The sequence below is a fragment of the Grus americana genome, chromosome 10 (assembly GCF_028858705.1).
Source record: "Grus americana isolate bGruAme1 chromosome 10, bGruAme1.mat, whole genome shotgun sequence".
Classification (NCBI taxonomy): Eukaryota; Metazoa; Chordata; class Aves; order Gruiformes; family Gruidae; genus Grus; species Grus americana.
This window is the reverse complement of record NC_072861.1, coordinates 15,811,077-15,826,600: the sequence shown is the minus strand read 5'-3', so window position 1 is coordinate 15,826,600 and position 15,524 is coordinate 15,811,077. Positions and strand designations below refer to the sequence as shown.

Genomic DNA, 15,524 nt, shown 5'->3' with positions numbered 1-15,524 from the left:
TGAGGAGTATTTGGCCAGAAAAGCTTTTACTACCACGTAACAAGACAGGGAAGCACAAGGATCTGGGCACATCAGCAGCCTGGACTCTGAAACTCTGAAAGCAAGGCAAAAGCAAACCCAGAAACTCTGTCCTGTTGCTTACCCACAGGACCATCTATTTGCTCTGCAGTGTGCACCTGATAAAGGTTCACACAAGGACAAAAGCTGTCAGAGGGCCACATGCCTCATTGCCATCCAGCCTTTACCATCTCTCTGCCCACAGCCCTGAGACATCCTGCAGAAAAAGCTGGTAGAAAAGCAGCAAAACAGAGGACACAAACAAGGACAGAGACTTTTTAAAGCATCAGAAATCTGATTCTCCTAGCTGGGTCAAAAAGGACCAAGGGAAGCATAATAGATGCCAGCATCCAAGCAAAAGGAAGGTCCTCTAAGTACCCTGAGAACATCAGGGAGCTAAATCAGGGCCAGCTGCTCCGTTCTGGAATGTTAATTGAAAAGAGTCTTTAGCAGGGACACGCTGTTAATGGATACATAGGTTTGATTCTAATGGGATTTCTGTGGCTCGCTCTCTAATGCATTTTATATAAGAATATTGCAAGTGTCCTGCTTTTACTTTTTTTTTTTAAAAGCAAAGGCAGCACAAGAAGTAACAAAAGATGGGATTCTGCTGCCGAACATGGTTTCCATGTCAAGCATCTCCTTGTCACTTAGTGCCTATCTGAAAAGCCACAGGCTCAAGAGCTTTCTGACATGCTGAAGGTCTCCAGAGGAAAGCACACCTGAAGATGGAGGAAGGGTTCAAAGGAAAGTGGCTTTCATGCCCAAGATGCCGAAGCTTAAGAGGAACTAACATAAACAAGGATGTTGCTGGGTTGTTGCAGAGTAGCAGTGGATTACACCAGGATCCCAGATTTTGGGAAGGTCCCATCTGCATGCTCTTAGCTACAGTGTTCCGCAAAGCTGCATTGCGGCTGGGAGCAGCAGGCAGTCGAAAACGCAAGTGCCTCAGCCCAACCTAAAAGCAGTGGGCTGGTGATGGCTCTTCTGCCAAGCAAGGTGTGTTCAGCTTTCACTTCTTGATCGTGGACTATCAGCAGAAAATGGCGACAAGGTTAGACAAATGCTATAAATGGAATAAAGGAAGAGTGTCTGTATACAAGTTGGGCTAGTAATAATATATAAAGGGGAAAACGTAACTGCAGGCCAAGAATTCCTCCCCCAGCATTAGTTCCTGTAGACAAGAATTTGAGAAATCCACAGTAACTACAGAAATGCCTCAGGTAGGAACATCCTTGAGCACACTGGTATTCCAAGTGTCAGGAAGAGGCAGTAAACTCACACACAACATACCTCTGTAGTGAAGGCACACCCCTGCCGTGCTTCTTAGCAAAGGGATTCCCATCTGCACCATTAAGATTTTTGTAAGACAAAGACAATAAATCAGGCTCTTAAAGCAAATTCTGTTTATTCCATTTTTGTCTTGTGTTGCTGACAAATCTTCATCCTAGCCTAGGAAAAATATCAGGTAGAAAATATCTCCCCTTTCCTCCCACCCTCCCCACCACACACATTTTCTTTCTTAAATAAAAGAATCAAAATTTCAAGCATGAGAGACTTTTCTTTCAATACATTTCTGTAATAAAATTAACTCTGTTGTAGATATAAAATGCAGCAGCCAAGACTGGAGGATCTGCTATGCTACTCCAAGGCAATTAGTACCCAGAATGATCAATCAGTTTGTCTGCAAACATAATAAGAAAATACTTAGCACTTATCCAGCACTTTTTATCCATGACTCTTGAAGTGTTTTACAAAAGCTGAAAATATGTTTTTGGCCTCATTTACAGAGAAGAAAACACCATCTGGAACAGAAAGAGATTTGCCCTCAGTCACAGAACAATTTAACAGCAGAGCTAAGAACAGATCTCTGGTCTCTCAGCCCCAAGTCCAACAATCCATGCCATACTCTCTGCTTCACACAGGACAGCCTGAATCTGGCTAAAGCCCTGACTGCAGAAATGCTGAAGCAGTTTATATTTTTGCCACCGGGGGGGGGGGGGGGGAATCTAAATGGAGATCTGACAGCTATTTTAGTAAGCACTGACCTCCCAGGCTGTGCCGCCAAGGAGTAAACCCAGTCTTGGATGGAGCTGCTGAGAGCTTTGGGAAAGTAAAAAAAAAAGTCTCATACTGGAAGCGTGAACAAATGTGAGAGTGATACAGAAGGAAATAAATCCATGATGTACAATGTGCAAATGATTCTCCACTTGGAGCTTTAATTGAATGTTTGAGGAATGGATCACAGGATAAAAACCTAAAACCTTGACAAATAGTGTTATTAGATGGCGAGGAACCTGGAGCTAAAGCACACGTGGCCTGACACCTCCTCTATTAGCAGTCTTTCTGACCTGAAGTTGCTCCTGACAGACCTGAGAAACCAACAGGGCAAACACCAGAAAGAGCGGTGAAATACAATGTCTTACCGTAGAAAGAAGTTTAGCAAGGCCAGGAGAGGAGAGAAGTACCATGAGACAGAGAGTAAAGGCTGATTCAAGGGCACCTGGGCACCCTCCATTACAAGGTCCACTATTCATGCTATAAGCAAGCACCAACCCCCCACACAATTCTTTTCCTATGCATTACCATGCAAAATGAATGCATGACTTCAATACTGTTCTTCACAGGCATGTGGCCACAACACATCACCCACAGCCCATTTTGGTCCAAACAAGATACCCACAGGGTCCTTTAAAGTACAGGGTCTCCCATATATAAGCACAAATTTTCTAATGCCCCCTCTGTACCTCCCATGGGCATGGGACAACAGCAGGCTCCAGCTTCCGACGGAGCACCTCGCAACACTGGGATGCACTGCCTGGCAGCACAGTTATAAACCAGCCTGTGTGCAGAAAAACCCAAATGTTAGCCTACAACCAAAACCCTCCATTTTTTAAGCGAGAAGGGCAGGCCAGCATGCTTACCAGCCCACAGTGGCAGGTAATATTACACCCAGGAGCTTATTTTATCAGCAGCATGAACACCACAGTGGTTCAGTCAGCATCGACACACCAGCCAGCTGTGCTTTGAAGCCTGGGAACAGCAAATTGGGTTCTCACAGAGAACAGCGTATCAAACTGGGATAGGTAAGCAACCTAAGTCAACAAGCTCATCTCCTAACTGCAAACCTGCAATGCACATTAATTCAGGTCTCCTCCTTCCTTTCTGGGGAAACCCAAATGCTACTAATTCTCCACTCTCGTAGTCCCAACACGCAGCTGGTTCTCCCTTCTCCTTAGCAGCAGAACCTGCAGATGGCCATGAAGATTCACCCCCATGCTGCAGAAGTCCCTCCAAAGTGAGCACAGAGTTGCTCCCCACACCCTTCCCAGCCGCCCGTCTTCCTTCTGCCCACCACCTCATGCACTAGACATGCAGCAGCTGCCCTGGCTTCATGGTATAAACACATCACCTTTCACCTTGGAGCTTTTCAGATACTAAGGCACAAAGATTAAATGACTTGCATAAGAGTCACAAACACACCTCATGTCTCTCAATTGCAGTGATTTCTCACACCTTTTTTTCCTGACCTCTTGCATATTAAAATCACGTGAGTAGATTGTGTGGATGAGAAGAGGATTTCATTTCCCTAGTAACACTGAAGATACAAACACGAGTAGCTGTATTTCTAAGCCCTCCCCATGGCTTCTATCCATTCCCTCTATGACAGGCTGTTTGTGTCAACAAGGTAGGATAGCGCCGGTGCAGATGGGAGCACTCCATAAATGTGCTGCCAGGCTCCATCTTTGCCACCCTAAGACCTACAACAGGAGAAAAAAAACCGGACACACCTCTGGGAAACCAGGAAAGGAACCTCAGCTACATTTTGTTCATCAACAGGAGTAGGGAACAGCAGCAGTGCTTAATGCAGCGGGGGCCTACACAGTATAAACAGGGTCAGAAGAAAAATTCACAGGTCTAACTTGAGCAGATTGGCTTTCCACAGCTGAGGGCCCTGCAAGATGCCGGCTGGTAGGAGCTCCCAGGTCAGGTTTCTTGACATGAGTGATGGTTTGGTTTCCTAGAAGGCGCGAGTGTCTGGCTTTGGTGCGTCTGTGGCAAAGGCCCAGACCCAAGGAGAGCAGCTGCCCCAGCTACGTGTCACACTATGTGCAGCTGTGCCTCATGTGGAAGTTAACCACATACTCTGCGTTAGTGCGCTGCACTGAGATGGCAAAGGGCTCGAAGGGGTGGAAGGTGAACGCAACCAGGCGTCGCACTGTGTGATTGATGGGTCGCCCCAGGAGTCCCGCCTGGATCTCAAACTTCAGGAGGCCAGAATCACGAGCGTAAAATCTGAAAGGAAGAGAAAGTCAATTATGGCTGTTCCTGACTATTGACTTTGCCATCTGGGCTCTTCACACACAGAGACAAGTGCCTTGTTCAGTTGCTGGTACTCCCTCAGGGACAGAAGGTCCTCAGCTGGGTGTCTGGCTCTTGGCTACACAGGAAAGTCCCTCCCGGGGCAGCTAGTTTTCCACTGTCTAGAAAAGCTTGCCTTCATTTTAGTATCATCAGTGACAGAACTCTGCCTGTCATTTTGGTGGACATCTCTGACTTCACAAGAGGGAATAAGTTTGGTCCAGACCCCACGTATGCTGGCTCTCCACCCTCTCTTGCTGCAAGCTGCTTCCCTTGATCCCTAAGGCAGATATACTGTACAGAACTGAGCTCACTTCCCTTAGCAATGGCCTTCACTCCGGGGGTAAGGCCACCCCCTTCCTCTCCTGCTGCTGCCAGGTAGGCTTTACACTGCTGCTCTTGTGTATTGCTGCATCCCCATTCAGCTGAGGAAGGTAAACAGCTGGATCCAATTCTGCTCAAGGGCACCATGTTGTACTTTACAGATCAAGCGACGTTTTGCAGTTCCATTTAGATTTTCATCACAAAAACATTAACAAGATAGGCTGGGCAAGAAGTACCTGGTTGATAGCATTCGACAATCACAGTAAGAGCAGAGGTCAAGGAAAACCTTGCGTCCTTCTGCTGTCATGCACAAATGTGCCTGTGGGTCAAGCTCATTAGTGTCTCCAAACAGGTGAGCTCTGGAACATAGCTTCAGCACAAAACAAACATTGCTGAGGGGATGAGGCAAACAGTGCTGAAGAGACAGGCGAGTCTAGGAAGCTCTTTGCTTCTTTACCCTTCTCTGCATACTCTGTGTAACCGACAGAAGCCAAGGTAACACCACTGTCCTGCACTGCTGTGGGAACAGGGGACTCTCTGTGATGACCCCACCCTCCCCAAGACTTTGGTGGGTGGGTTTGGGATGTGGTATCTTCACAAAGTGGCTGGGCTCTAACTCAAGTCCTCACTCTGAAGTTGTCTCAGCTCCTTAGGCCATTTTGTCTGCTCTTTCACTTTCAGGCACAGAATTGCCATTTTGCTTCCCAGCTGTTTCCTTTTCCACCATCACTTAGTACATGTGGGTATTTTGCATTTTCCTCTGGTTTTAACTCAGAGAATGCTTTTAATATCAGAGCACATTTCCCCCCCGCCAGTAATACAATGCACTCAGCTCTCAGCCTGGAAGAACGGGTGATGACAGATACAGGCGATGCTGTTTCAGGAGCAGACATACTCCACATTTTAAAAACACAGCCTATTGAGAACCTCATGTTCTTCCTGGAGGGCCACTCTCCTCTCTCTTCCTCTGAATCAAAGTGCCAGCCAGCCCTGCCTGAAAATTGCACACAAGAACCCAGCAAGAGAGTCACAATCTTGGTATTTGGCTTTTCAAAAAGCCCTTTCCCTCCTACACAAGGCTGGGTATGCAGAGGGTCATTCTTTAAATAAAGCACAGTTCCCCGTCTGCTCCTCTCTCTTCCCAATTCACAATAATTTACTACTCAAGATGAAGCTCCCTGTAATCTCAAAGATGTGCTCAGTTTGGTATTTTTAAATCTATTTTTAAAAGTGCTCTGCAATCAGAGGCCATTTCCATGGGCTCTCACTCTGGGGATAAATTAGGCACTGCAATATAAAATTGTATGTCAACAGAAACAGCAAGACCAGCCTTTTCAAACTGTATGAAAATGGAAGATTTATCTGCAGACCAATTTTTTTGGTTAAATGGCTCCTTATTAGCCATCTAGATGGATTTTAGAGACCCCCTACTACAGGTAAGGCTGTGTTAGAGCCTCTTCCTCTCAAGTGCCATCATTTCACCCAGTGAATATCTCTTCAAGCCTCCTGAAAAGATACTGGAAGACGGCAGTGATGGGGAACCTAAAGTCCTTCCTTCCTGAGAGCAAACAGCCGCTGGTCTCTCAAGTAGCCAGAGATGAGAGTTGAACCTTCCAAGATGCAGAAAGGCACTAAGGGTTAAAAGGACACAGTGCACAGAGGCGCTGAAACCGATGTGTAAAAGGTATGGAGGCTTTTCTATCTCACACATTGTGCCAGGAAACCGCACACAGATTATAACACCCTTAGCTGCTGAAGGGTTTTGCACTCAGGCCAATTATAGGACTTACATTACAAATCCTGCGGCCCTTCATTTCCAGGCCCTCCAACCACAACAGGCAGCAGCATTATTTTATTAATCCCTTTGTTTTGCATGTGAGAAAAACAGCAGCACTATTTCAGCTACTGAATGGTTAAGGTTAGCACCTCGTCTTCTGCTTACTTTCCAAAAACCAGGAGCCCCACTGCTCCCAGGGCCTATTCAAGTCCTAATTGACTCTGCACAGCTTTGAGCTTTAACAGCTCTGGCTCTGAAATGCCGGTTTGCTCAGGGGAGGGAGCGAAGGTGGCACTTCACTTTGTTTACTACAAAGACGTAACCGCAGCAAATGACTGCGGTTTTGCTCCCTTTTGTCTGCGGGAGCCATACGCAGGTTGGCGCTGGCAGACAACTGCAGCCCTGCAAGTTTTCCCAACATCAAGCATGACAAGGTGGAAAGGGCAGGCTTTTCTCTGCAGATAACATGGGAGCTAGAGATCAAACCAAATCATACAGGCAGAAAAATCAATTAAATATACATAATTTGGGAATTGAGAGCGCAGGAATAATCAGAGGTTCCCTGCCACCTGAGTCAGGGCCAGGGGAAACATGAAACCACTTTTTGAGAATGCACTGATGAAACTAAAGTTGGGAAACCAGCCAGAATAGTCTCCCTAGGCTGCTTGAGCCCCCAACATGTGTGCAGTCACTAAACAAAGCACTTAGGCATTGAAGGCTCTCTTTGTTTTCAGAGCATAGGTTTGCTTTTGCAGTACTATAAGTGGAAAGGCTATTCTGCATGGAGAACTCAGACTCTTTGAGCCTTTCAGGCTGGAGATGTTGGATTTTTAACCATCACTACTTGCAGCCATGGCTGCAGCCAACAAAAAAAGGAAATAAATAGTTGTGTTTTTTCTGCAAGAAACATTGCAAACGTCCTTATTACCAAGCTCAGACTTATTCTTTCTGCCAGTACTGAAGTCTCAGACAGAAGAGGCACAGAATGGCCCTTACACCTACTATAGAAACAAATTTCCTATAGATCACAGAAAGAAGGAGGGTATGAAGAGGAGTACAGCTCCCAGGGTGAGAACTGTAAACAAGGAAAGTCTGAAAATAGCTAAATCAATACCACAAGCATTCTGAATAACCCCTAACTCGTCTGCTATTTTATTCACAAGATAAACCAGATCATCCTTGCCAGCTAAACCCACGTGCTTAAAAGGGATCCTTCCGGCACAGGAAAGCCAGCATCCAGAACCACATCACTCTACAGCCCAAACACAAAGGCAGGACTGCAAGACAGGAGGAGGAGGAGGAGGAACAACAGCATTCATATGGAAAAGGCTCAGGCTTCACTACCCAAACCTTCCCCAAGGCAGATCAGTGAGAAAACCTGAGGAGCCCTCCCACACTTATAAGATAAAACTCTTATTGCAAGGAGAGAGGCCAAGCTTTGCGGGACTGCTGAAATAAGGGATGTCAAAAAAGAGAGGCCTCGATCGACCCCCTTTTCTGCACATTTGATGCCACATGGAAGGTTTAGAGTTACTCTCGCACTGCTCTCCTCACATACAGCTTCTTGGCCTGTTCCGTACCTTATAGGGTGATCACCGCAGGTCTTGGGCCGCTCCATGACTGACACCCATTTGTCATCATAGCTGAAAAGTGAGAGGTCGAGGTAGGGGCTGCCACTGTATGACTGGGCGCTGATCGGGAGCTGGCCCAGCAGCCTCCGCACGGCCTCCGTGTGCCCTCCGTACTTGGCATTCACGATAGTGTCTTTGAACCTGTAGCAAACCAAGAAACAGGTTTTACTCACAAAGGCCACAGGTGAACAGCACAGCTTAAATAAACTAAGGAAGAAAACTGGTAGGCAAAGAAAAACAGCAGCAGCAGTGTAAGAACTAAATCAGCTCGTTTCCAAAGATGTATCACAGTGATTCAAGCATCAATCAGTTCTGGTGACCTTTTTATCCTCCCTCATCATTACTGTTTCTGCTCTGAAAGTCCAAACTGACAGAAGGACAAGACTGTGCCTACCCACAAGGTCTGGCTCCAGCTGCTCTGCAGTACAGGAAATGAACAGGATCAGAAACAGGGAGAGATGGATTAGCAGCTTATCAGTCAATCCAAGTTTTACCATGAAGCCTGGAAACAGCATAAGCAAAAGCCAGAGGTTTACACAGTAACAGCTGAGCCTTAACGTTGACTTGAGAATCCCCCTCTCTCTAGCCACTCTGTTTTAAATACAGAAAGGGAGAAAGCTTAGATGAGAAATAACTTGACAAGAAGCCTAATGCACTTCAGAAACTACAGTAAGCTGAAAGTTCTTCCTGGTGGAGAGATTAACACAAGCTAGATTTCTTTTTCCAAGTAAAATTTGAGCTTTCTATGTGCAAGAACAGATCAGCTGCACAGATGTCATACATCAGGGAAGGTAAAACAATTCCATTTGACCAGAAACACTCAGCCAAAAGCCAGCTTGCTGTGGATTATGCTCTATTATACTTTGCTATACAAGTTAAACACTCCTGTTACAGGCCCCTCTAGCCAAGGGGATGAAAAGATTCTCCTCTCTAACACAAGGCAGGAGCTGTTCTTCAGGTGTCTGCAGCGAGCTCCCTCATTCTCTCTTCCACTAAGCATTATGGATTTCCTGACAGGCAGCTCTAGAAAGTTATAGACACAGTCAACTTCCTCTTACTTATGTGACGTCAACCTAAAATCAACAGAAGTCTCATGCCCATAAGTGATTGCCAAGTACTTTGGATGATGTGAAACAAGTCACTGGAAGAACAAAACACCCTGAGTCACATAAAAATATATTCCAAGAGAAATAACACACTCTGTCTAATTAAAACAACATTTGACTGTTAAAGCACATTCTAGAAACCCTATTTTGCTCAGCTTTCACAATAGGTCTAGGCAGATGAGTTTTCTTTCTCCTAACACAGTTTGATGAGAACCACACGCTTATGACTGATGTTGGAGAAAATGCTATAGAACCCAGTTTGATGCACACTAAATTCAGAGAATGCCACTTGGCAAAGTATGTCCAGTTAGATGATGCCAACATCTTGACAAATCTTATCTTCAGGGACCTAGGCTACTGGGCAGTAACACTTTAATAACCTCCAGAAGAGTTACTGCTCAAGGAGAGCCAGAAACTTCTTTCCCTCAAAACTCCTTTTCCTTCTTCTAAGCACTGGATTGTCACTGCTTTGTTCCTTCCTGTACCAAGACAGATGCTGCGGAACATAAAATCAGATGCATTAGGCTGCAAGATGAACCATGTACAAGCCAGATCCTTGCACCACCCAGTGACTAGAGGAACTGGTTCTCTCAGGGTTGCCATCGTTATTTGATACTAGCCTTCAGCTGACGGGGGTGAGCGTGTGTCTATACGGTATAAAGCATGCTCCGAATGGCTCACCGGCGCTGGATCTGCCTGGCAAAGTTGTTGCTGGAAGCTGAGCAGGGGAACTGGACCGCCTCACTGTGCAGGGTGGCATTCCTGAAGAGGTCACAGAAGTTCTCAAACAGCTCCAGCAGCTCATCAGACGTATTCTCAAATACGGCAATAACCTCTGTGGTCACCATGTTGTACACAACGAAGAATGAAGGCTGGGGAGAGAGGCAGAGGCAGCGGTTACCCAGGAGAGCACAGGTGGGGAAGCTGTCCCTTCCTTCTCCCTGCATGACACCGCAGACCCTATCCAAATTTCTCTGCAGTGCAGGAGAATCCCACATCCTCACACTAATCCATTCTGCTATTCAAATGCCTCAACAGGTACCAAATTATCCACCTCTTAACGGTGATTATTTATGAAGAAAACTTAATGGGTTTCCAATTTTTCAACTCAAACTGGATGTCAATATTTCTGTTTTCTCTTCCTCTCTGCCCGCCACCAAATCCAAAACACTTTGTAAAGTGCCAAATTTAATTTTCATTCCTGCTGACAAAATGATCTTAAATCCAGTGCTAGCTGGCTACAAATTATTTTTTCCTTTGTGTAGAGACATTATTTTCTTCCCTTTCTTAATATTTCCATTACACAGAGATGAGCCTTTTTAGTGTGCTGTGCACTACACCATTGCCCACATAAAGTTGTGCCCTCCAGGGACCCTGCCGGCATAGAAATGAAAATCTGAAAGACACTAATGACTTCTTTTTAATGCAGACTTTCACCAAGAAGGCCCAGGCACCACAATGGGGACTGGCAATGGCAGTGTTTCATGGCACAAACAAGCAAGAAACAGGGAAAAAGGTGACATTGTGTCCACGCAGCTACATCGAAGGGAGAGGACATTCCTGTCCCATTGGAAAGGGGCAGATTTAATCCTTGGTCATCACAGGTAGCTTTCGTTAGAGACAGGAGTGCTAACACCCCAGCACCCCAAAGTAAGAACCTGCCTCTACTTCAAAGGTAGCTAATTCCCATGGTATATGCACATATCTGGTTAAATCTTCTGTCAATAAAGGCAATTTCTACATGCTTCACCTCCTGCTCCCAAACAATGCTCAGGGATGACGGCAGGCACTCTGCCCACCCCACCCACCTGCAAATATCACAAGGTTTGTTTGTTTTACAGCCCCAAAATAAATTGTGATAATACAATCCAGCCCCCACATGTCAAAATTAAGCACGCTAGATGAGGTTACTCACTAGACTACTGCCTGAAGAAAGGGAAGCCCTTCTGAGATACAGGGTTGGAGCAGAGAGAAATAAGTGGAGACAACAGACGGAAAAACTATTTACATCATTGAAGATTGCACAGAGTATCCTCTAACCTTAAATAAAAAAGTTCCTTTGCCAGGTTAACACACAGACACATCTAGAGTATGCCCTTGACCAGAGGACCTACCCTCACTGCTTTTTAGTAGCACCTGTGACACAGACAAAACACCATCACAGCATGGGTGGCAGAAGTCAAGTGTCACAAAAAGCACGCAGCAAAGCTGACAAGTCTGCAACAGAAGCCTAGAACAACAAAAACCCCAAGCTACATATACATGGCACACAATTAAAAATCTGTAATGATTCAGCACAGACCCTGACAAAATACAAGCAACCCACAAGCATGAACAGCGACTTCCTCAGCCTTGGCAGAGAAGCCAGGGAGAAGAGAGAAGCCTGAAATTGGATGAAACCTCATGTTCCTCTCTGATAGAGGAAAGAAAGATCAGAGCTGTAGGTATTTTGTGAGCCAAGTTTTCTTCAGGAAGTCCTAATATAAAGCCTACATTCAGGCAAGTCTGCAGAGACTGCTCCACATCTGGAATTATCTCCTGAAAGAACTGAGAAATGAAATGTTTTTCCTCCAGCAGAAAACACACCGCCTGTGGAACGCCGCAAACAAGCCATAACCTGCATCTTAAAGTAACCCTCGGGTGAAGCGAGTCAAGAGCATGCTGCAGCAAACCAGGCACAAAAGCCTCCGTAACCACTGCAGAGAGCGGAGCCAAGCCTACCACAAACATTTACATCAGGGTCAGGAGCACCCAGCAACAAGCAGAATGCTGCAGGCCACTTCCACAAAGCTTTGATGGTCTTGAGACAGCCACTCAATTTTACACAAATGGGTAAAATTCATTAGATTAAGCCTCACCTATTACCTACCAAAGTAACTCCCCCAAACAAACACCACACAACAGAAAAATAAAACAAACCAGAGTCATCTTCCAGGAAGAATTAGACTAAGGCAACACACAAAGAACTATTGTTCGTCTCTTCTAGGACCTAAGTTCTGGATCTGGCAGATAGGGAAGAAAAGAAGGATATGAAAGAAAAACAAACATCTAGGGAACAACCAGACCTACACACAGCACTGGAGATTTATTACAAATTCTTGCTAAATACTTTCACTAGAATAAAAATCAAGTGGATTAAAGGAATAGAACTGGTTAAAAAAAAAATCCTTCTTACAGAGCTCAAAACCTGACTGCCACTCTCACAGTAGTGAAAAAAAGATCATCAACCTGTGGAATGGTGAAATGTCTGGAGGGACCCAGCACTGACTGAGCTACATTTGCTGTTATTTGACTTCTTTAGTACTAAACTGAAAGAAGAAGCAATTGGCACATTATCTAGATCTAAGAGCTGCTACTCCAATTTGGAGAGCTCATAAATACTATCTCTCACTGAAGCTTGAAAGAGTAACTATGTAGGCAGAATAGAAAAGGTAATTCTACAGGGGAAAAATGAAGACTATTATATTTGAAAAACATGCTTGAAGATGCATGAGAGAAGGGAGAGACTACCTATACGATCTAAGTGTACTACATGAAATAGCAGCTAAAAAAAGAAATCAGCGGGGGATTTGGGAGGGGAAGAGGGTTGTACAGCATCTATGAGCATGGGGAACAATCCCTGGAGAAAGGTGACTTGATAACCACGTCAGATCTTTTTGCTCTCATTTTCAGTTGAGAAGGAAGCAATGAAATTACGAGAGCAAAAGATACAAAAGTTATTGAATATCAGAGGCTTCAAATGTTCACACAAGAATGAAGTACTGGGGATCCTAAGCACCATTCACAGGCTCAGCTAAGAAACGCAGCTCATAGCATTGTACCTGCTTCAGCACTTGCCCCAAAGCAACAAGCAGCCTGAGGAGGCAGGCAGTACCTGGGAAGGATCTGTCACCCGCAGCGTGACCACGTCTTCACTAGTGTATTTGATAAATAGATGGTTCTCATCCAAAAGCTGCATCTTCCACATGCGGAGCTGCCTCAGCTGATCAAAATACTGGAAGAACCTTCTTTTCGCTATAGCGCTTCCGTCCTGCTCAGCCCTTCTCCACAGATACACCAGCAGCCTGTGCTTCAAAGAGTTTATGAAGGGCTCTTTGTAGGGGTTGGCCATCCCTGTCTGAGTGTCCCGCTGCACCTCAGGATAGACCGCAGACAGAGTCAGGAGATCGTCCTCATAGCAGAAGCGGCCAATAGTCCGTACGTCGATGAACGTACCCTCGGGTGTAACTTGAAAGACGTGAATAGTCTGTTGCTGCACAGAGAGAATGGCCAAGATGTTCTTATAGAGGTACAGCCCCTGGTTGTGAGACAGGATGACTTTGTCACATTTGAAAGTCCGTGTGTCACAGAGTCTGCCCGTGTGGAGGTCTATGATATGCAAGGAATAATCCTCCAAGGGGGACCGGGGATTAGGGGTCACAGACTCACTGTTGCGGTAAACCTCGAAGAAGGGAGGGTGAGGCTCCTCAGGCAGGTACGCGGCAGAGCCAACAATCACGTATCGACAGTCATCAGTGAACAAGCTGCACTCACGGTTCAAGTGCTCCCCATTGGAGGCCACGTTGGTGATATGAAGCAGGACAAAGAAGCGTTCGAAGAGCCGCCCCCTGATGTTGACAGATCTTTGGTCATTGCCGTTGGCCAGAATCTCTCCCTCGTAGCCCTGCAGGAGGTCTTCTGCCGCCTGGCAGCCTTGATACTCGTATATCTCCAGAGAGGTCTGGTCAGAGGAGAAGGCGATGAAGTAGCGGCCATCAGGGGAGAACTTGCGCAAGAAGCAGGGCGGCTTCTCCACGTTGACCACGGTGAAGTTGGGGAAGACGTTCTGGTGGAAGACACGGACTTGGTGCCAGTGGGTGCCGGCTTTGCCCGAGCTGATCCGGCGGCGCTCCAGGCGATGGATGACATTCTGGTTCTGGATGCGGCGGGGCCTGATCGTGGGGGCATCATGGTCCATGGTCAGAGCTCTACTTCATCTTTACCCTGTCAGGGAGAGAGCACACATGAGCCTTGGGACCACGCAGATATAAGGGGCGGTGAATTCAGGGTACTGAGGGACCTGCTTGCAGAGATGGGGCTGGGGAAAGCCCGGTAGCACTCAGGGAGCCGGGGGGTGCAGCTGAAAGGTGCAGACATGCCTTTGGAAAGGGGAGACAACACAGGAGGACAGTGGGGAATGGTGGAGAGGCTGGGAGAAAGACCTCAGTGGGAGGTACCAAGGAGAACAGGGGGAGCCCAGAGGGAACCCCAGTGCGCTGAGAGGTGATAGGATCTGGAGGCCTGTCTGCTGAAGAAAGAGACACAGGGGGGCACCGGGAGGGGATGGAGGGAGCTGGGGAAGGGGCAGGCACAGGTGGGCACCAAGGGAACAGAGGAAGGCCCCAGACACCGGACAGGGAGTCCGGGGACTCGGGAAGAATCCGTAGTCCTGCTCGCTGACAGGCTGGCACAGGGGGCAGCTTGGAAAGAACAGAGGGAGCTGGGGAGCACGGAGGGGTCACCGGGAGGAAAGGGGAGGCCTACGGGCCTGCCTGCCGAGGGGAGCCGCAGGAGCCCTGGGTACCCGGGGGTTGTGGAGGGACTCCGGAATCCAGGGAAAGCCTAGGGGAAGCTGCGGGCCCGCCTGCCGATGGGAGCGGGGCCCCCGACTGCTCTCCCGCCGGCACGGAGGGTGAAGGGACACGGGGGAACCGGGGGCCGCGGTGGCCTCCTAGCCGGGCAAGGATCCGGTGGGGCACAGGGCGGGAGGAGGCCGCGGCTGCGCTCACCGCTCGGGCCCGGCGCTGGGTCCCGCCGCCGCCGCTCACTCTATGGCCACCGCCATCTTTCCGCCACAGCACGACGACGCGCCGCGACAGCGGCTGCGGGAGGGTATTACACCCCGACTTCCGCTTCCGGCCGGGGGGCAGCGAGGCGGGCCGGTGCCGGGCCAGACTGTCAGCAGACCGGGGAGCCAGCGCCCCCTGGCGGCGGGAGGGAGCGCTGGGGGCACGCCCGGGCACCCCCTGCAACCTGCACCCATCGTGCACCCACCCTGCACCCACCCGGCACCCCCTGCAACCTGCACCCATCGTGCACCCACCCTGCACCCACCCGGCACCCCCTGCAACCTGCACCCATCGTGCACCCACCCTGCACCCACCCGGCACCCCCTGCAACCTGCACCCATCGTGCACGCACTCGGCACCCACCCAGCACCCCCTGCAACCTGCACCCATCGTGCACCCCTGAAGCTCTGCATTCCATTCACCTTGCCAGCAGCCCTGA

The 15,524-nt window shown here is 47.9% G+C and overlaps 1 protein-coding gene across 2 annotated transcripts; it reads right to left on the bottom strand.

The window, feature by feature from the left end:
* Positions 1–1,452: 1,452 nt before the first annotated feature.
* On the bottom strand, positions 1,453–15,127 carry DET1 (DET1 partner of COP1 E3 ubiquitin ligase). 2 transcript variants are annotated; one of them, XM_054837197.1, is made up of 5 exons: positions 15,026–15,127; positions 13,132–14,240; positions 9,939–10,129; positions 8,101–8,292; positions 1,453–4,353 (listed from the first exon to the last, which is right to left on the bottom strand). In XM_054837197.1, the coding sequence occupies exons 2-5, from the start codon at positions 14,212–14,214 to the stop codon at positions 4,164–4,166; spliced, it is 1,656 nt and encodes a 551-aa protein (XP_054693172.1). In that variant the 5' UTR covers positions 14,215–14,240; positions 15,026–15,127; the 3' UTR covers positions 1,453–4,163. The 2 variants fall into 2 exon arrangements, with proteins under 2 accessions (XP_054693172.1, XP_054693173.1); XM_054837198.1 differs by having other exon boundaries at positions 1,565–1,862.
* Positions 15,128–15,524: the final 397 nt, after the last annotated feature.

Bases quoted from the DNA above. Each gene is read 5' to 3' on its own strand.
- DET1 (XM_054837197.1), bottom strand. From the start codon at position 14,214: ATGGACCATGATGCCCCCACGATCAGGCCCCGCCGCATCCAGAACCAG. The intron at 8,293-9,938 runs GTGAGCCATTCG...GGTTTGCTACAG, and splicing joins GCCAGGCAGATCCAGCGCCG to GTTCAAAGACACTATCGTGA. The intron at 4,354-8,100 runs GTACGGAACAGG...TCTTCCTTTCAG, and splicing joins TGCGGTGATCACCCTATAAG to ATTTTACGCTCGTGATTCTG.